Source organism: Mus caroli, chromosome 2 (assembly GCF_900094665.2).
Source record: "Mus caroli chromosome 2, CAROLI_EIJ_v1.1, whole genome shotgun sequence".
Taxonomy (NCBI): Eukaryota; Metazoa; Chordata; class Mammalia; order Rodentia; family Muridae; genus Mus; species Mus caroli.
The window spans coordinates 164965891-164985433 of NC_034571.1; the positions used below are offsets into that span (position 1 = coordinate 164965891).

Genomic DNA, 19543 nt, shown 5'->3' on the forward strand with positions numbered 1-19543 from the left:
GGAGCAGTTGGGTAACCCAGAGGCCCCCTAGGAACCAGGACTCCTAAGTGGGAGGGAAGCAGATCAGAAAGCAGCAGGGTCCCTGAGAAGCCATGAAACCAGAGAACTTTGTTCTGGAGCCTGTGAGCCCATGGGCCAGCTCACTGGTCAGGGAATGAGGGCTCTCTGTCCAGAGGTGTCTCAGCTCCTTTCACGGAGACTCTTGGCCTCCATGATGGTGAGAGGAGTAAGTGGAAATGCTCAAGCCCTTGAGTGTGTGGCAGTTGGTAACGAGCCACAGGAGCGGAATATAGGAGCTTCCTGGGCTCAGACCCATGGGTGTGGTGGGAGAAGGGCCTTGTCTTCCCCAACCAGAGTTCAGGGGACCCAGAATCATTGTGTGTATGGCACACATACACACACACACACACACCAGCACTCTCAGCTGCACCGGTGCCTTGGAGGACACAGAAGTGAGAAGCTGCATGCCAGTATGCAGCTGTCACCAACATGGTGACATGGTGTTTGCCTCCACACTGTGATACAATGCAACCACCAGTTGTCTCCATTATAATGCACTAGTATGAGAGCACATACATGCCTACATCACACATGTAATGAAGTTAATATTCATTATTGTGAACTAGGAATAGTAACATGAAATACAATGTGAGATTAATATTAATGTAGCAACTGAATTTAATTTTTTGAGACAGGGTCTCACATAGCCAGAGCTCATCTTGAGCTTGCTATGTGACTGAAGAGAACCTTAATTTTTTAAAATATATATTTTTAAATCTTATTATGTTTTCATGTATGTGTATGCCACACACGTGCAGGTGCATGCAGGGGTCAGAAGAGGATGCTGGTCCCCCTGGAGGAGCACCACACTTGAGATGCAGTGCTGGGGCTTGAACTCAAGACTTCATGGATGCTAGGCAAGTGTTCTACCCACTCACGGAACCAGTCCCAGTCCTCACTGCTGTGATTTTAAATATGATTGTTTCCTTTGCATGCAAAAGCATTTGCCTGAGTCTTTAAGCCACGACTCTGAGAAAGTCCCTCCAGTCTCTGCAGAGGGCTACAGGCTCCAGGGCCTAGGAGGACCTGTGAGGGGACACTAAGTTGGCAGAATACAAATTCACAAGTTGCTGCTCCTAATACGGATGAGAATAAGTTAGATGCTCTCGCAGAGCATCCCCAAACCATCTGCAAAAGCCTAGAGACATTAGAGCCTAGAGACAGTCCAGTGGTTAGTGGGAAATGCCACCAACAGAAGAGGTACCCTGCTATGACTCGAGGGGACAGGAGGGACAGAGAGGGTCAGGCTTTGCCTTCTCCTGAAAGTCCAAGCTCTGAAGCTCGCAGGCACCCACCCTCTGCTACATGGCGGGCAGGTAGGTGGCGTGCAGCTAGGACTATTCTGACTGTCCTCTGGGGAAGAGATTGTAAACTGGTGTCCCATGCCATGGGCCTGAATACTCAAACCTCACACACCTGTTCATGTTACTTCCATCCCCCCAACCCCAGAGCAGAAGACAGCACTGCAACCAACCAATCTATCGACCAGTCACTGGAGGCTTGACAGCGCAAGAAACGGGGCTGAGATCCAAGTCCAGGCTGACCCCAGTCCGTGCCACAGTCGCTGAGGGGCTGTGGGGAGAAGGGCTGGAACCAGTCCCAGGGGCCCTGACTTCCATACCCAGGACAGAGCACCACCCCTGACCTCCATTCCACGATGCAGTAACACCCCTGACCTCTGCCCGCAGGTAGAGCAGCATATCCTACCGGACTCCCACCCCCACCAAGCTGTGACTATAAAGGGTGTCTCTGTGTTTAGTTAAATCAGAACAATTGTATCTTGCCCTTTGCCTCATGGTCACAAGATGTCTTCAGAGCTCCAGACATCTGATACAAACTCAGGACAGAAAGAATGCTATGGTTTGGCTGCGGAACAGCTAAGTTGACAGAGAGCTTGCCTCATATGCTCAGAGAACTTGTTCCCCAGTACCATGTAAATCAAGCGTGGTGATGCAACTCCTGCAAACCCAGTAAGAGGATGGGAGTTCAAGGTCATCCTTAGCTACTAGCAAAGTTGAGGGTAGCCTGGGCTACACAAGATCCTGCCTTAACAAAAAAGTATGGAAAAAGAAAAAGAAAAAATGATTGCCAAGGTCTAGTATTGCCTGGTACTCGATCTCACCAGTCAGGAAGTGGAGAGCTACACAGGGGCCCTGACAGACTTCCACTGGGGACTCCCTGGCCACAGACGACGGTTGGGAAAGTAACTGCATCCTCCCAACCTCTCCTGTCACAGGGCTCCGGAGAGGAAGAAGATTGTGAGACCGGGTGTTATCTGTGGACTCCAGGGTAGCAAGGTTTCACAACAGGGTTTCGTGTCCACTGTCTTGGCACCTGATGCCACCCACATCCTGCCTGAGGTGCCTGAAAAGCAGCAGCAGAGATTCACAGTCAGGCTGTCTCTAGAACAGTGTGTGAGGGGTTTTTCTCTTTGTTTTTTTTTTTTTTTTACTGTTTTGTTGTTGGTGGTGGTGGTGATGAAAGCATTGGCCACAGAGCTCTGTGTGTGTGTGTGTGTGTGTGTGTGTGTGTGTGTGCGCACACATTTGAGTGCAGGTCAGAGGACAACTTTGTCCAGTCAGTTCTCTTCTATCTTTATCTCTGTTCTGGGGATTGAACTTGGGTCTCTAGGCTTCCAGTTAAGCACATTTGACTCCCTGAGTCACCTTGCTGACCCCTAGCTCCAGAAAGGTTTTCAAAAAACCGGCTTGCTCCAAGATGCTATCTCTCACTTCCTCATGGTGTAATCTCTGGTCCCTCGGTCCCCTTGCTGGGTCTCTGGCATTTATTTAGCTTTTGCTGGCTCCCTAGGCAGGATTTCCCCACTGAAACGGGATCCTTCGCAGCACGGGCCAGCGTTGACAGCATCACAGGGTGGTAAGAGCTGATGGTAGTTTCAGGCTGTGCCAAGGGCTCCGCCCAGAGGTGCTGACCCTGTGAGAGTTATAATTATCCCCTAGTGGCAGGAGGGTTCCAGGGACTGGCCAGCCCCAGTTCCGCCCAGTGTCCTTCTCAGAGCCAGCTAGCTAGGCAGCCTGTCTATGCCCACACCATCAAGGCTCCTGACGACTGGCCTTGCCAGCTGGGGAATGGGGCAACTCAAGCCTGAAGCCTGATGATTTCTGAGCTTGAGAGAAGGGTTTCTTTTTGTCAGGTACTGTTGGCCCGGCACAAACAGGTTTAGACAAAGTTTAATCAACTGATAGTCAGACCAGCTGGGTTATAGCCAGCAGCACCCCACTCTAGTCCAGGGGATGAGGTGTCAAGGGTTTCCCCCCAACTCCTGAGTTCAAATCCTGACTCTGCCCAATCTGGCTGTTTTGTCCTGGACCATGCACCATGCACCATCTCTGGGATTCTGTCTTCTCAGACCTCACAGCAGGGAACCAGGGCAGCTTCTGAAGGAGACTGGGAGGATGAAGTGGGGTCTCAGAGTTGGATTGGCTCAGGATCCTCTGTGAATGAGCCTCCGTCCACCCCATCTGAGAACCAGGCTGATGAGAATGGGTATAAGGCTGCCTCTGGGTTAAGTCAACTAATCTAGGGAACTCCTCAGTGAGCAAGCACCGCAAAGGCCAGATGAAGTTCATGTGCTAGAGGCAGTTGCCAGCACTCAAAACATACCGCTGAGCCAAGCTCAGGGGGCAATACCAGCACGCGGGAGGCTGAGGCAGGAGGACAGGAAGTTAGAGGTTGGCCTGGGCTGTATAAAGAAACCCTGAGTGAGAGGTGGCAGGGAGGCGGGGATTCGTTAGTAGCTGCAGCTGTCACTTCTGGGCCTTTGCAGTCACCCTTCCCGCTCCCCACTGGCCGCGCTTGCTTTCTTGCCCTCTTTGTCCCCTCCTAAGTGCCCACCTGGGCAACTGTGCCTAGCGGGCGTGCTTTTCTATGCAGACTTGCTGAAGCTGCACGGTTCGGGAATGAAAGCTTGGCGAGTGTCTGCTTCCCATTCATAGCAACCCTGGCCCGGAGTCGCGGCCGTTAGTGCAGAAGTGTTCAGAGCAAGGCGAATCGACACGCATGGGAGGTGGAGAGCCTGGACAGGTGCAAAAGTGGGTGATACGGAAAACCCAAAGAGTCAGGGGGAAGCTACGAACAGGGACGGCCTTCCCACAGCCATAGTTTCAAACTCGCAGGCTTAGCCAGCCCCCAGGGGTCACGCCCGTGCGCCGCGTTCTCGCAAGTTCTGAGATCCCCTCCCCCTCCTCCCGCCCAGCACGTGCCTGCAGCGTCCGCCCAGCGAGCTTCTTGGGGCGGGGCCCTAGGGAAGCGGAGGGGCGTGGCTAGGCGGTGGCAGGGGAGGTGCTGGGACTTGTAGGCGAGGAGCCCTAAAGTTAAAACAGTCTTTGCCACCAGCTGCAGTATGCCACACTAGGGAAACTGAGGCCCCAGGAAGGAATCGAGGTGACTCAAGACTTCAGGGCCAGGAAGTCTCGACGCTTTAGGAATAAGTACAAAAAAAAACAAAACAAAAACCAAAAAAACCCACACACTTCAACGAGTTTTCAAAAGGCGCTTCTTAAGGGGTCTTTGGTCTGGAGCCACCTCCTCTTTACGTTCCACCAGGGATTCACTCAACAGGCATGTGCCGGAGACGCCTCTCTTGCCAATCCCTACGTCTTGAGCAACACTTGCTAGAGCCCAGTTGCTAGAGAGCTCTGTCAGCAGCAGAAGACCTTAGACCAGAAAGAAGCCCCGGTTGGGTAGGGTCTGGGGGAAAACAAGCCCTACAACAAAGGAAACTTGAAGCGAGGAAGGTAAAGCCAAGAAAGTGAGGTGCGGGGCAGGGGTATCCCCAGCAGGAGCAGAGTTCTGCTCTGTGTGAAGGGGAATAGACGACTGACTGGGGCTGAACCCAGAGGCTGCCTGCCTTACTGTCCGCCTTGACCAGTGGGGCCAAGCCAATTTTAGCCCCACTAAAAGCTGTAGGTCTTCAGGTCTCAGTGTGATAGCCAGGAATGGGGACATGAGGGATGCTGGATCAGGGCTGCTTCCTGGCCCAGAGGCTAAAGCATCGTGCCTGCTTCTGTGCTGAAATTCCCATTTTCTTCTTTATATTTTATGGTTTCCTGTCATACAGGCTAGCTTCTGACTTTCTGTGTAGCAGGGGATGGACCCAGAACCCTCCTACCCTCCCAACTCCCGGTGCCTCAGTATTAGGATCACCGGTGTATTCCACTCGGCTGTTTGAAATTTCTGTCTCTTTAACAAGGGGGCCCACGTTTGCATTTGCGCTGGTGGGGAAGAGTTCTGCAGACTGGCATCCTGGTCCCAGCCTTGGCCCACGTTCTACACAGGCCATGCCATGCCTTCTGCTTGTTCTCCTGCTAAGGGTGACCCCACAGGCGGTCCCATGTCAGTGACATGGGAGCCCAGCTGCCTTTGTCCTTCCCCACAGTATCATGGCTCTTAGCTTTCTACAAGACTGTAAAAGGTGTATTCACTATCGATTAGCCCCCATTTTCACAGAATACCTACTGTCCCGGGGTAGGCCATTGTTGAAGTCCCAGCATAGAATCCCTGACACCACAGGACCGCCAAAGGACGTGTGATGTATTATGGTGTGCGTGTGAATTATTTTTATATACATGGCAAATTCACTTTGGCTTTTATTTTTTATTTTTTGGAGACAGGGTATGATTTAGTCCAGCTGGCCTCAAACTTAGTATATAGCCAAGGGTGGCCTTGAACTGATTCTCTTTCTTGAGTGTTGGTTTTACAGGTGTGTGCCATCAGCCAGGTTTTTGTGATGGGGAGATCAAACCGCAAGGGTTCGCGAATGAGTAGCTGAGGCACTCCTTCGGACCTTTTTTTTTTTTTTTTTTTTTAACGGACCTTTTAACAAGTACCTTTGCACCCCTAGTCGCTCGGGTGTAAACCACTGAATCAAGCAGCGCTTGGAATCTACCGGACCGTGCGCCCCGCGAGACAGACAAGCTGATACCGGCGAGCACGTAAGGGGCTAAGTCATCTCATACACCGGACCCGCGTCCTGGCACCCGGGACGTACTTAGAACTACAATTCCCGGCGGCCCCCGCTTCCAAAGGCGTGTCTTAAACGGGAGGGGGCGTGACCGCGGGGCGTGGCCGGCTACAAAGGCGGCCGGCAGCTCGCAGGGCGCGGAGTAGACGCTTCGCGGCGGACGGAGAAGCGGCGCGGGACAGCGTGGGGAACTCGGATTCGGCCTGGGACACCCCCGCATGCGCCGGCCGGCTCGGTAGCGGCGGCCCCGATGCTGCTGCAGCCCGCGTGCTCCCCGAGTGTGTTTCCGCGGCCGTCCGCCGCCCCCAGCGCCATGCACGGCTCACAGAAGGACACCACGTTCACCAAGATCTTCGTGGGCGGCCTGCCCTACCACACCACCGACGCATCGCTCAGAAAGTACTTCGAGGGCTTCGGAGACATCGAGGAGGCCGTGGTCATCACCGACCGCCAGACCGGCAAGTCCCGCGGCTACGGCTTCGTGAGTGCCCGCGGCGCGCGCACCTGCCGCCGCCCCTCCCCCACCGCCTCCCAGACCCGCCGCGCGCAGCCGGGACTCCGGGGCTTCCCGGGGCCGTCGGCCCTTCCCCCACACTTTCCAGCTGCCCCAAAGAAGCGTAAGCTTTTAGCGCCAGCGACTTGAAGACGGTTTCCCACTTCCTTCCACTCTAGTGTCCCCAAACTAATTCTCTGAGAAAGTTAACGGTACTTACTGATGGCCTGGACAGCGGGGGGTGGGGAGGACTCCCCTGGAGGTTCCCTTTACTCCACTTCCTAGGGGATTGTCGCTGTCCTTGAAGGCGCTCCGCACTTGAACTTTGGGGAAGGAGCTGCAGCCCTGGAGGCAGAGAAGACAGTGCCCCAAGGGTCCTAAATACCAGATACCCTTCCGGGAGGAAAGACCCAGAGATGGCCCGATGCCCGGGCAAAACCCTCTTCCCTTCTCTGCCCTGTTTTCCTCAGCCAGCCACCAAAGCCCCTGACCCTCTGTGTTCCTGCAGGTGACCATGGCAGATCGGGCAGCGGCTGATAGGGCTTGCAAAGACCCTAATCCTATCATCGATGGTCGCAAGGCCAATGTGAACCTGGCCTACCTGGGTGCCAAGCCTAGGAGCTTACAGACGGGTGAGAGTTTTGAATTTTCTTTCCAGCCCTCCTTGTTTCTATATTCAGCTTTGGTATCTGTCTGATGGAAAAAACGCTGCCCCCGCTCCCCCTTTGTCCCCGAGTGGCAGCCAGCAATCATGTGCCTGCCGAGGCAGCCCAGGGCAACCACCCCTGGCTTGGGAGCTTGCTCCTCTTTCTCGGCAGTTTATGGTCCCAGGGATACTGATTTTTTTTTTTTTTCAAAGTCTCCTACTCTTGGGGAGGGAAGAAGTCAGATGCTGTCGAGGCAGGGGACATCCAGAGAAGCTGGTACAGCCTGTGGACTTAATGTGCTTTGACCAGGAGAGTGGCGCGTGTTATTTGCCCTCCCTGTGTGTGGCCCTGGGACCTTACCCATGCAGTGTGCTGTTCCTAACTGCTCTCTTGTTTTAGGCTTTGCTGTTGGTGTGCAGCAACTACACCCCACCTTGATCCAGCGCTCCTACGGGTGAGTGGATGTAGCGGGCTGTGGGTGGGAAGGAAGGAAGGCCTTGAGGTGGGGCAGCTGTGGACTTCTCAGCTCTTCTCAGGGCTGGGGGATGGCTGTTTTCAGAAATTAGATTGTGTATTGGGGGTGTGGAGGGAGAGATAAGACCCACTGCATTTCTCTAACCCAGAGGGGAGCACATGTCTTCAAGCCTGGTGTGTACCTTGCCCCCAGTTATGCGACACCACCTCCTCAGCCAGGTGTCACATGGGCATCCACTTCCTCACCTGTGCAGTGAATGAATGTGGGGACAGCTTTTCTAACTCTCTGGAGTTGGGGAGTTTGGTATACACCTAGTGTGGGCAGCTCTTCTGAAGTGTATGTTAAGGCTGGACCTGGTGGGCTGGGCTCTTCCTGGAGTGCTCTCTGATGTGGGCAGATGCCACGAAGGTAGCTACTGTGGGTCTGTACCAGCTGAGGTTTGATGTTTGTGAATGGCGTAGTAGGTGACTGCCACTGGTTGGCTTTTTGTGTGAGTCACTTGCTCTGTATCCCCCTCCTCTGTCTTGAAAAGGCTGATGGCCTGGTGGCTGCTTAGGGAAGGACCTGCACACTTAAAGGGACACAAAAGTTGGACCCTGGTACTTGGTCTGTTTGTTCAGTGTAGATTAGCTGTGAATGAGCGGTGGGTGGGGACTCTGACACGGACCCTACCTTCTGCAGTGGCAATCTTGTCAAATCCTGGCTGCTGGGTTTTGTGTCCCAGGTTGGGGGGTGGGTAGAGTGGGGTGTCTGTTGGGGCTGGAGCTGAACTTGGCCAGCACAGTGGGTCAGATGACTGGAGAGGGTGCTGCTTGCTGTCTCTAAATGTGCTTGCCCCGGGGGGTGGTACCAGGATTCTCCACAGTCATCCTTGGGGACTGACGGGAGTTGAGTGGAGCTATCGATGGGGAACTATGGTCTAGGCCCCAGCCTGTGTTTCCTGCCATGGGGTCCTGGGGAAGTTCTTGGGGTGCTACTGTGACAGATTGTTCCAGATCACTTTTCCCCTGGGATCTGTTTCCCGTGTTGTAATGGCTGTCTGGACAGAGTGTGGGAACATCCTAGCCTTGGAAGCTTCGTATTAGCTTCTCCCTGCTGGCTGTGAGGAGACTGCTTGCTCTCCAGTGGCTCACTCTTCTCCTGGGGCTGAGCTTCAGGCTGGTGCTGGGCTGAGCTGAGCTATGTACAGGCGGACTGGAACGGGGCCTCCCACTGGCTCAGACGCCTAGTTACTGCCTCAGGGACACTAGTGCTTGGCCTCTATGACCCCTCAGATCTGGGTTCACAGGTCTAATCTGTTACTCTGACTGGATCCTCTTTAACTTGCCTTTTCTTACCTGGAAAATGGGGGACAGCATACTCTAGTCTCCAGGAAAAGGCTCTCCTCAGAGGGCTAGTGACTTAGGAGTGAGGTTTGAACTCATAGCAACACATGTTGTCTTTGGGGTTGGAAAGTTTCTGGAAGTCCTGGTACTGGGGTGAATTTGATATTGGGCCACAGTGATTTGTAACTAGATGAGGGGGCTGGCCATCTAACACTGACTACACAGTGGCCTTACAGTGTTGGTTGGGTTGCCAAGGAGTGTAGTCACATATGGACAGACAGGTGGGCACGAGGGACTGGCCAGCCTACATTGCCAGTGAACCTTGGGTTCCTCTGAGGAACATCCCACCTCCTGAGCTTGCCAGGCTCTGGGGAGCCCGGGTGGTGTGGTCAGGCCTTGCTGCCTGGGCCAGTTGCTGTTAATGGCCAGCTGGGAGGCAGAGTTGAGCTGTCAGCAGGCAAGCCCCCTTTGTTTTTACAAACAATCTGGCCTGCCCGGCTGGCCTGACTCAGCGGTTGGTTTTGTCAGTCAGCCTGGGGCTGCCCTGGCTGAGGGCCTGGTGGGAGCTGGAACCCTGGCAGCTCAGAGCCTGCAGGCACCTGGCTGTACATTTTCCTAGGCCTTTGACATGCTGAAGACCCCACAGCCCACCTGTAGGCCAAACCACTGGGCCTCCTCTGTCTGTGAGAACCACCCCTCAGCTTAGAAAGACTCTGACAGAATATCAGCTTTGTGTTTGCCCGAGTCCTCACTGCTTGCTGCATGCCTGCTTGTGGAATAGGCCCTGCTGGTTGTACAGCCTGTGCTTGTCCATCATGTATCTGTCTGGTGAAGTCTTCTCGGCCATGGCAATAGCTTTTCCCAGCCTCCAGGGCCTTCTGGCAAGGGGGTCTCTGCCAGCCCTGGGGTACAGTGATGTGGGTGAGAAGGGAGGACCGAGAAGGGAGATTTCCCCACGATGGGTAAGCGTTGATTGGGTTTGTCCGGGCCTCCCAGGGTCAAGGGTGTTTGTCCACTTTCAGCCTAAGACTCATGGGAGCCGAGGTTTGTCTCCAGCCTGGCAGCCATTGGAGCCTCTCCTGGCCTTTCACTCTAGAAGGCTGCTCTCTGCTCTTAGGGAGAACCTTGCTGTGGCAAGATGCCTGCTTATTCCCATCTCACTTTCTCATGTCGGAGTCAGGTCCTGAGGGCTGAGCTCAGGTCATGGTCCCCAGGTGCTGGGTGTCAGGCTACACCTCTGTAGAGTAGCGATGTGGCCGGGCCACATTAAGGACTAATTGATCGAGGAGTATGGAACATGTTGATCCCAAGGCCGTGGAAAGTTGTGGAGTTTGTGCTGGGGGTTCCTATGACAGGCCCAGCAGCAAGCTTTGCTGGCCTAAGCTTGGAGCCACATAGATGAGTGGCCTGCCCTCTCCCGAGGGCCACTCAGGCCTATCCCTCCCTTCCTAGACCCTCAAGGGACACTTCTTGGATGACTGTGTTGTCTCTGAGGCCAACACTATCCAGGGACCCTCTCCCTGGCTTGGGCTTTCCTGCAGGCATTGTTTTAGAGACTGTGTTCTCTGTGGGATGGACCTGGTACACACATGGAGGTGTCTGTCCTCTGATGCCACGTCATGAGGAGGCCTATGCCTATGCATGAGGATTGAGGAGAGGAGTTGGGGAGGAGTCTGTCCCCCAGAGACTGGGGGAGGGGTGGTGGTGGTGAGAATGTGTGTGTTGCCTCAGATGCTCTGGGTGAAATGGCCGTTCCCACCCCAGGGCCCCATGTGACAAGGACTACATGATTAAACTGGGTGCCGCTGGGCTGCTCCTCGGGGAAGTGGACAGAGCTATGTTGAATCTGACTGGCTAGTTGTGCCACACACTGGCATCGGTATAAGCATAGTGTCTAGGTCCCATAAGGGCCCCACACTGTACCAGACATTTCCTGCACAGGCACATAGAGCGGGGTGAGGTTGGGGGAAGGGTATTGTTTCTGTGCCTTCAGAGGGGGAAAGTTGGGGGAGGGACTTTGCTCCTGTGCCTTCAGAGAGAGTTACTAGTTTCACTGAGCACAGTGAAAAGTGAGGCCTCCGTGGGGCAGGTGTGTGACACACTCTGTCTCAGGAGGCCTGTCTAGGGCTGCTGGCAGGCACACGGCCAGACCCAGAGCAGCAGGTGTGAGCACTCTCACCCCAGCACCTGAGGGGTGTCTTAGGGGTGGCCCTGCTTGCTCCCCCATCATAGTTTCCTGTTTGGCAGCTTGTCTGGAGGCAAGTGTGGGCTGTGTCTTGTCTGACCCTCCCAGAGGGCGTGTAGTTTATGCTGCTGCACCTGTTGTTTGTCCCTGTCTGCTGGGATGGAAGCTAGCCTCTGGCGCCCTTAGGCTCCTCTCAGAGTTCAGTTATGGCCAGGTGCCTGAGGGGCCTATTCTGAAGCCTCAGGCTGAGGGGCCATGGCTCGTAGAGACTGTTGGTCCCAAAGATGTTTTAGTCCATGGCATGGACTGGCCTTTGGTGGATCTTGGCCCAGGAGTTTAGACGTCCCTTGGGACAGTGGTCTTGCTCCCTGCCCAGCCCTCTGGCTCCATGTCAGCTGGGAATGCACAGGGAATCCGCAGAGTCAGGCCAGAGACCCCAGCTCTGCTGCTGTGACCACAGTGCCCCCTCCCCCACCAGGAGGCTTGCAGCAAGGTGCAACAGGACACAGGATGGTAAAGAGCTGTTGGAAGGACTGTGGGTGATGTGAGAGCAGGGACCAAAGCCCAGTGACAGACAGCCATCCCACTCTGGAGGAGCTGAGCTAAGGTGAAAACTGGTCTGTCTTGATTTTCTTTCTTTCTGAGACAGATCTTGGTATGCAGCCCAGGTTGGTCTTGAGCCTACAGTGAGCCTCCTTCAGCCTCTTAAGTGCCGGGATCAAAGGCTTGTGTGCACCATCACTTTCTGTTTCCTTTTTAAGATGGTCTTACAGCCCAGCAGATTCTCCACTCCCTGGCTCTCCTGCCTCCACTCTCGCTTTCTCTGGAGGAGGTTCTTGAACACAGCCTTTTGCACGCTGGACAGACGAACTTCTCCATCCCTGACTACAGAGCACTCCCCCTGCTTCCTGAGGGCTAGACTTTGAACTTGTTTGAGGGTGTCCCCCTAGTGCTGAGTTGAGCCAGAAGGCCTTTTCTTGGGACAGCAGCCATCCAGCCTGAGACAGTGGAATCGCCTGGACCCCTAGTCCTGGGGAGGAGAACTGAGATGCCAGAGTAGATAGTAGATGGCCTTGGTCTTGGAGGAGGAGGCCATCATAGAGGACAAGTTTGAAAGCAGCTAGGCGATGGAATTTAGGCAGGTTCAGGTGGGTGGGCCTGCTGCTCCCAGCTGCCTCCCACAGTAGCCTGTCCTCATCCTGTCTTCATTCACCTGCCCCAACACTCACCAGCTGTCACCAGAGAACCTAGGGCCCCCATCACAGGACATTCCCAGGAGACCTGCCAGGCTCGCTCACTCTCTGTCTCTGTCTTTGTCTCTGTCTCTCTCTCTCTCTCTCTCACACATACACACACAGACACACCCCACACACTACCACTCCACCCTAAGGCCAGGGCTGCTGGTAGGCTGCCAGGTTGCCTCCAGCATCGTGGTATAAGGCCCCCAGGGAGAAGAAAAAGTGAAATGGGCTCATTTGCCTTTTTCATTTTTATTTTCAGCAGTGGCTTTGTGTTCGGGAAGTGGCCCCCTGGGCTGCAGCCAATGAATTTTTTTTTTCCTGAGTTTGGCTACTCACAGGGCCAGGGCCTCTACTGACTGACTGCTCACTGTCAGTTCCAGTAGTAGCCATAGATGTCTCAAGTGTCACTGCAGAGTTCCCACCCCTCTTCTGGGCAGCCAGGAGCCCAGGGGATGTGCCTGTGGTATCTTAGTTTACTGGTTGAGAAACTGAGACCAGGGAAAGCTCAAACAGGCGGTAGAATCTGGACCCCCAAGTCTCTTGTAGGCTGAGTGAGCCAGGATCTGCCACCCTGATCTGGATTTGGTGTAAGGAGAGGCCACCTATTCTACCACTCCCAGTGGGTTAGATCTCCGGCTCAGCTGTCAGCCCTGGCCAGCACCCATAGCATCCCACTGTGGGTACATCCCTTCAGGTTGTGGTGGCTTGGGTGCTACCCAGAACCGAGGACCAGTGGGAAACAGAACCTCAGTCATCCTCCCCGGGTCTCACATGGGTCCCCCTGGCAGAAGGGAGCTCTAGAATTTAGACTCCTTTGGTGGTCTCTGGCCTGGGAACTCTGCTCTGCTGCTGCTACAGAGCCGTGGGCTTATTGTCCTGGGGCCACCCTGGCTTGAGAAAGGGCAAAAGGTTTCCTGAAGAGAGTGAGGAAACGGAACCCTGGCTGTGATGAAGAGACACTGGCTTCTGCTCTCAGCCGAGGCCTGGGTGGGACTGAGCCTGACAAGGCTGATGGCAGAGACCCCTGAGCTGGAAGTGGCAGCTACCCTGGAGTTTGTGGGTCAACCAGCCTTTACATTCTAGCCCCCAAGACTTGGGTGTGGAAGGTGTCCACTTGGCCTTCGCCAGGCCCCAATGCTGCCAAGGGTTTGGGTTCCCACAGGGCCATGATAAGGACATTCTAGGGCTGAACCAGGCAGCTGTTAGTGGACTAAGGACAGCAGGTCAGACTACCTGTTGGGATCTTGACAAGCAGAACTCAGCCTTCTGTCTCATCACACTGACTGGTGTCTAAGCCTGCTGCCCTCTCTGCTCTCTCATGGCTGGGCCTTCTGGCTTGTCCCAGGTGCTCAGGTATCCCACAAAGGCTTGTGCTGGACCCTTGGAGATCCCGGATACAAGCAAGCTCTGCCCCATTGGTCATATAGGTATACACAGAGTAAAAGATGGGGTGGTTTTGTATGGAAAAGAGAAGCAGGGTCAAGAGGCCCCTCGATGGTGTTAGGGGGAGAAACCTTCAGGCTGTGTGCCCCAAGTGCCAACACTTGGGAGTGGGTATAGTCTAGGGTAACAGGCATTCAGGTTGAGAGTCAAGTGGAGAGGTAGGTATGGGCTGCCATGTAGGGAAACACAGGAGCAATGTGGATTTGCTGCCAGGTCCGGTAGGAAGGCGCTAGAAAGTTCTGGTGCCTGGATTGATGCGGTCTTGAAATCTACAGAGACGCTTTGAAGCGGTCTGTGAGAGGCTCAGTGAGCTAGGCAAGCGAGTCAGCGGGCCCAGAAGGCTGGAAGGAGGGAGAACAAGGCAGCATTGGAACATTTTCAGGTGGGTGGGCACACTGAGACACGGGGACATTGAGTCCTGCAGAGCTCTGTGTCGCTGATGTGTGGTGGGTCAAAAGGCTAAAGCCCTTGCTGGGCTGGGCATGATGAAGGTCAAATGTCAAGTGGTGGCTGGCATTCTTACCTCTCTGAGTCTGAATGAGCGGCACTAGGGAAGTCTCTGATCGCGCACATGCACACAGCAGTTCCAGGTTTCTTCAGGTAGGTAGGGTTGGGGCTTGCAGTTAAGTGTGCAGCCTGGGACCAGGGCCAGCTTTGGACAGGGCACAGGGCTAGGACTCAGGCGGGTTTTGAAGTGCAGACTGTGACTTAAGTATAGAATGTGACTGTACGGAGTGGTCTCTGGTGTGCAGGCCCCTTTCCCAGCTGCTGTTGCCATTGGCCTGAGGACCTGTGCTAGCCATAGTGTGTGGTCTTTGCTGCCCCTCAAGTAGTAGTGTAGCCCTCCAGTGAGCGTGCTCTGCACTGTACTGCATGTGGCATTGGAAGCTGGATAGTCTGTGTTCTGTTCTCTACTGGTTCCATCCTGCAAAAAAGTGTCCGCATGTGACGGTTTAGAGCCACGTTCCATGGGAGCGTGGCATAGGTGGGGGATTTAGTGGGCCACTCAAGACTCTGAGCCTTCCTGCGTGTCCTATGTCTTGGGATGACACCTGGCCAGGACCTCAGAGATGGAACAGGTGATTAGGCAGATGTGGATGACACTCAGCGTTCAGGGCATACAGGAAGCCAGGCTCTGCTGTGGCACACGTCCTTGCATGGGACTGTGAGCTGGCCTTGCAAGGAGCCTCAGTGTTAGCAAACTCCACCCCTAGAGGTATTGGGTAAGGGTGTGTCTCCCTCCCTCTTACTCATGTTTAGGGAAGTTCAGGGGATGGCACTCCCAAAGTCTCGAACTGATGAATGCTTCTGGGTCTTAGGGCTGCGGGTGGGGGACCCCCCCCCCCACGCACACTCACACCCAGGTAAGGGCACTAAGATAGTCTGCGCTGCTCTGGGAAGGCCTCCAACCCAGCGAGGCCCGTGTTATGACTGTGGACAGGTTGTAGGCAGCAGCAGCACTCTAGCACAGCTCTGCTTTCAGGAGGGTCAGGCCTGTGAGGAGAGCAGGGAGTGGCCCTGGCCCCAGACGTAGGCAGGGGGGGTCTTGGGTGCTGTGGAGTCTGCTGCTGTTCAGGTTTTGGGGATCTCGTGGGACAGTGGTACTGGAGAAAAGGAGTCTGTCACAGTCCTGCCTTGGCTCCTCCCTGTAGTCCCCTCAGACCCTACTTTCCTACAGTGTCCCCTGAGCTCTGGTTTCTGTCCTTCAGAGCCCAGCCATGTGTCTGTTGATGACTGTGTGCTGGCCTGAATCTGAGAAGGTACCATGCAGCTCACAGATAGTGTTTGCATCCACATCAGTGCTGTTCCAATCAAGGGAGTACCACAGCCAGCCAAGGAGGAGGGCACACACCTACTGGGGCTCCTGCCGTAGGCTGTTTGACCTGCAAGCTGCAGTCAGTTGCCCATGGCATGTATAGGATGCTAATCACTGCTGGTGCATGTTGTCCTGGCAACACCTGGCCAGCCGCCCGTGCACTTTGAAAATGGAGAGGGGAGTTGTGAGGGTGATGGGCACAGAGTGATGGTCGCAGCCGTGTCAGGGGTGCCTCCTTGCCTGCAGCCCAGCCTTGCCTCTGTACCTTTGGTAAATGTGCTGTGAGAGGCTGCCATTGGGGCTAGGGAGGTGGCTCAATAGGTAACATGGTTGCCGCACAATTGTGAGAACCACAGTTCCAACCCCCAGAACCTAGGAAGTACTGGGTAGGTATGGAAGCTCACCTGTAATCCTAGCATGCTAAAAGCCAGAGGCCGGGTCCCCAAAGCTAGACTATAGAATCCGTGAGGGCTGGGCTCAAGTGAGAGACCCCACCTCAGTACATACAATATGGAGAAGGGCCAGGAAGACCCCAGGCCCCCGTGTGGCCTCCCTGCACACACACTGCTCCAGTGCTCCTGTGTGCCACTTGTTCTTGCCACTTTGCCCTGCCATACACACAGGCCACAGGTCACTTGTCTGCTTAGGACAGGTGGGTGCTGGATGCTGCTCTTTCACTGGTGAGCAGAGGTCTTATTTTACTTCACGCATGTCATCATGGCCTAGGGGAGACCTCAGACCTCAGCAGGATGCCCCCCCCCCCACCTTGCTCTCTGCTGGGCGTTCTCTGCACCATACCTCCCTAGGGTGGCTAGGATGGCCTTGGGCTGCCCTCGTAGCTCCGCCTGTGTGTAAGGTGTACTTGGCCCTGGCTCTGCACCGATCTCACCCGTCCCATGTTTCTCTTTAGGCCTGGCCTGGGATGTGGCACCTGCACCTTGGAGGGTGTAGGATGCCACTGCACTGGTCCCCTGAGTGACCTTGATTACTTCTGCTCTCACACAAGCTGCTGGGACTCACCTCACCATGTCTCTGGGAAATGATCTCTCCACAGAGATGTGCACGTCCTGCTGCAGATAAGGGCTGTGGAGCTGGTGGTTTTTTTAGAGCACAGCCTCCCTGGAGTTTGACTGGATTCTAGGCCTATCCTAAGATATTAAGGGCAGCTGAGGCCGCAGTGGCTCAGAGGCAGAGCTCGGACAAAGCATGAGAGAAACCTGTGTGCTGACACTTTGTGGCATCTTGCTCTGACAGTGGCACTCTGCTGCTGTCAGTACTGCCTACTGTATCGATACTGTTGATACACGGAGTACATAGGGTGGGGATGCTGCTGCAGACAGGTCTGAGGCCCAGAGAGGCTCAGCCCTTTACCCAGGCCTGCTCAGCAGGAGGCTGGCCATTCAAACAGACCCAGCAGTAGGTCCAGTGCCCTCTGTGTCAGTGTCAGTCATTCCCCTTTGCCTAGCCTATTTCCTCCTGCAGCAGTGCTGGGCTTCCTGGGGGGAGGCCACAGCCAAGGGCAGTAAGTGGCATCTGATGCATTTCCACAGTGGCTGGGGTGTGGGGAGGAGCTCCGGTCTACAGGTGCCCTCCAGTTATAAGCTGCAGGACCTGTGTGGTTACCTGGCACAGGGCACTTGGCCTTCCTGACTTGTGAATGGACGTGCTGGCAGGGCAGTAGATGAGGCCTCTAGAGTACTTTGTGCCCAGGAGGGCACAAGCATACCAGCAGCCCTGACTGCAGTGGGTGGACCTGCCCTCCTGCTGTCTGTTAGGGAGGTAGTGGATGGCTAAGGAGTGTAGGTGTCTGGGAGGGGTGGGAGGTACCTGGCATGTGCGCTGTACCATTCCCCAAGTGCTTTTTCCACAGGCCTTGAGCTCTGTAGGCTACCCTGTCCTCAGTCTCCCAATTTAAACAAAGGCCATGTGTTATACATTGGGCAGTAGGTCCTATGGGAGATATATGGGAGAGTGGGAGTCAAGTCTAAGAGGAGGGTACCGTGAGAGCTGGCGCTAAGTGGCCTGTGGAGTGATGGCACTGTCTGTGCAAAGGCCCTGGGGTTGGTGCCCACCTGAGGTGTTGCTGCATCTGTTTTGTAGATGGGTACACAGGCTTGGGCAGGGCAGGGCAGGGCACAGACTTATGCTCTCTGCACCCCTGGCCTTCCCCACTCTGCCAACAGCCACTGACACTCTGCTTGGCCCACAGGCTGACTCCTCACTACATCTACCCACCAGCCATTGTGCAGCCCAGCGTGGTGATCCCTGCCACCCCTGTCCCGTCACTGTCCTCGCCCTACCTTGAGTATACACCAGCCAGCCCAGCCTACGCCCAGTATCCGCCAGCCACTTACGACCAGTACCCATATGCTGCCTCACCTGCTGCAGCCACCAGCTTCGTGGGCTACGGCTACCCTGCTGCTGTGCCCCAAGCCTTGTCTGCTGCTGCACCTGCTGGCACCACCTTCGTGCAGTACCAGGCACCTCAGCTACAGCCTGACAGGATGCAGTGATGCGCGTCCTGCTCAGGGCCACAGCTGCCACCTGCCAGCCTCTGGAGCCACCACCATTTGGGTCTCCTCAGGCCCCCGGGCCCACCTGCCCTGAAGGCACCAGCAAGTTTCTTCTGCAGCCCTGCCGAGCTTGAGGAGGAAGGGACACTCACTCTGGAAGCTCAGCAGCCACTCTGTGCCAGGTGCCTTAACTCTGGGACGTGTACAGACGTCCTCCCTCCTCTTTGGGAACTGTCCTCTTGGTGGATCCGGGTTCCTGACCCCACCTCCCCCCAGTTGCCCCTCAGTCGAAGCACTGTGCCATGTCCTGCTGGGAATTTTCTGCCATGCAGGCAAGACCATCAGCACCGAGAACCCCAAACCTATTTTTTTGTACTTAGAGACTGGCTTTGGTCAGTAGTTCACTGTGGAGACAATGACAGTATTCTCTGTGCCGGTGTCACTGATGGAGCTCCCCCTCCCCCACAGGGTTGCCATTACCAGACCGCAGCCCTGCAGGGCCCTGGGCTCCTGTCTGCTGATGCTGCCCGCCTCACCTGCGGAGGTGTCCATCAGGGCGAGTTCTCAGGTGTCTGTTGCTGTGCCATGGGGGCCTTCTTCCTGGCCCTGTGCCCCTCAGGCAGGCTCTGTGCCCACCCACCCTCCCATTGTCACCTGTGCCAGTCTGACCTAGCTGCACAGAGAGAAGGTCCAGCCCACGTCTGGGAGGGGAGGAGTGGGTATCTCTGGTAGCATGGGCTGCCCGCAGGCTGGGCAGTGGGTCCCTCCACACCTACCTCAGGGAGCCAGTGTGTGGGCACTCCACAACATGCCTGTTAGTCAAGGCCTGGAGGACAGAGGGAGTAATGTTATAATAATATTTTTATTAGAATGTTCTGATTATAAAAAATAAAACTTGTTTTCTTTAAAGAAAAAGATGGTTTGAGGTTTTTCTCAATGGCAAGGTGGTCCTGTGTCCAGGGTTTTTGGCAGCTGTCCATGGAACCCTTACCCTGCTTCAGCCTCTGCTGATCACTAGCTTCAGTGACCAGCAGGGCTTGCTCCAGTGTGCCCCATCTGAACGGGAGGGCTCCAGCCCCATAAGGTAGGTATCTGCAGCAGCAGACTGGGGACGGCCACTGTTGAGCTGATGCTCAAGTCTTTAGATGAGGACCTGGGTCTGCTCTCTTGCACTGTCCCTTGGGTCCTTTGATTCGACTTTGAGATGTGCCTTCTCCCTGCTCCTGTGGCCCAGGCTCGTTTGGGCTGACAGGCCTGGGTTTGCTTTCATCCCAGGCCTCTACCTCTAAGTGTCAGTTTGCGAAGGGTCAGGAGGTCACTGTGTGGCTCTCAGCCCACAGCTGACATTTGCTGCTGAAGATA

The 19543-nt window shown here is 55.2% G+C and overlaps 1 protein-coding gene across 1 annotated transcript; it reads left to right on the forward strand.

Annotated features, from left to right (window-relative positions):
- Positions 1–6160: 6160 nt before the first annotated feature.
- Rbm38 (RNA binding motif protein 38) lies at positions 6161–19096 on the forward strand. The gene is made up of 4 exons (XM_021153667.2): positions 6161–6524; positions 7045–7168; positions 7583–7637; positions 17878–19096. The coding sequence occupies exons 1-4, from the start codon at positions 6294–6296 to the stop codon at positions 18179–18181; spliced, it is 714 nt and encodes a 237-aa protein (XP_021009326.1). The 5' UTR covers positions 6161–6293; the 3' UTR covers positions 18182–19096.
- Positions 19097–19543: the final 447 nt, after the last annotated feature.

Excerpts from the sequence above, each read along its gene's own strand:
- Rbm38 (XM_021153667.2), top strand. The coding sequence starts at position 6,294 with ATGCTGCTGCAGCCCGCGTGCTCCCCGAGTGTGTTTCCGCGGCCGTCC. Across the intron at positions 6,525-7,044 it reads AGTCCCGCGGCTACGGCTTC|GTGACCATGGCAGATCGGGC; the intron begins GTGAGTGCCCGC and ends GTGTTCCTGCAG. Across the intron at positions 7,169-7,582 it reads GCCTAGGAGCTTACAGACGG|GCTTTGCTGTTGGTGTGCAG; the intron begins GTGAGAGTTTTG and ends CTCTTGTTTTAG.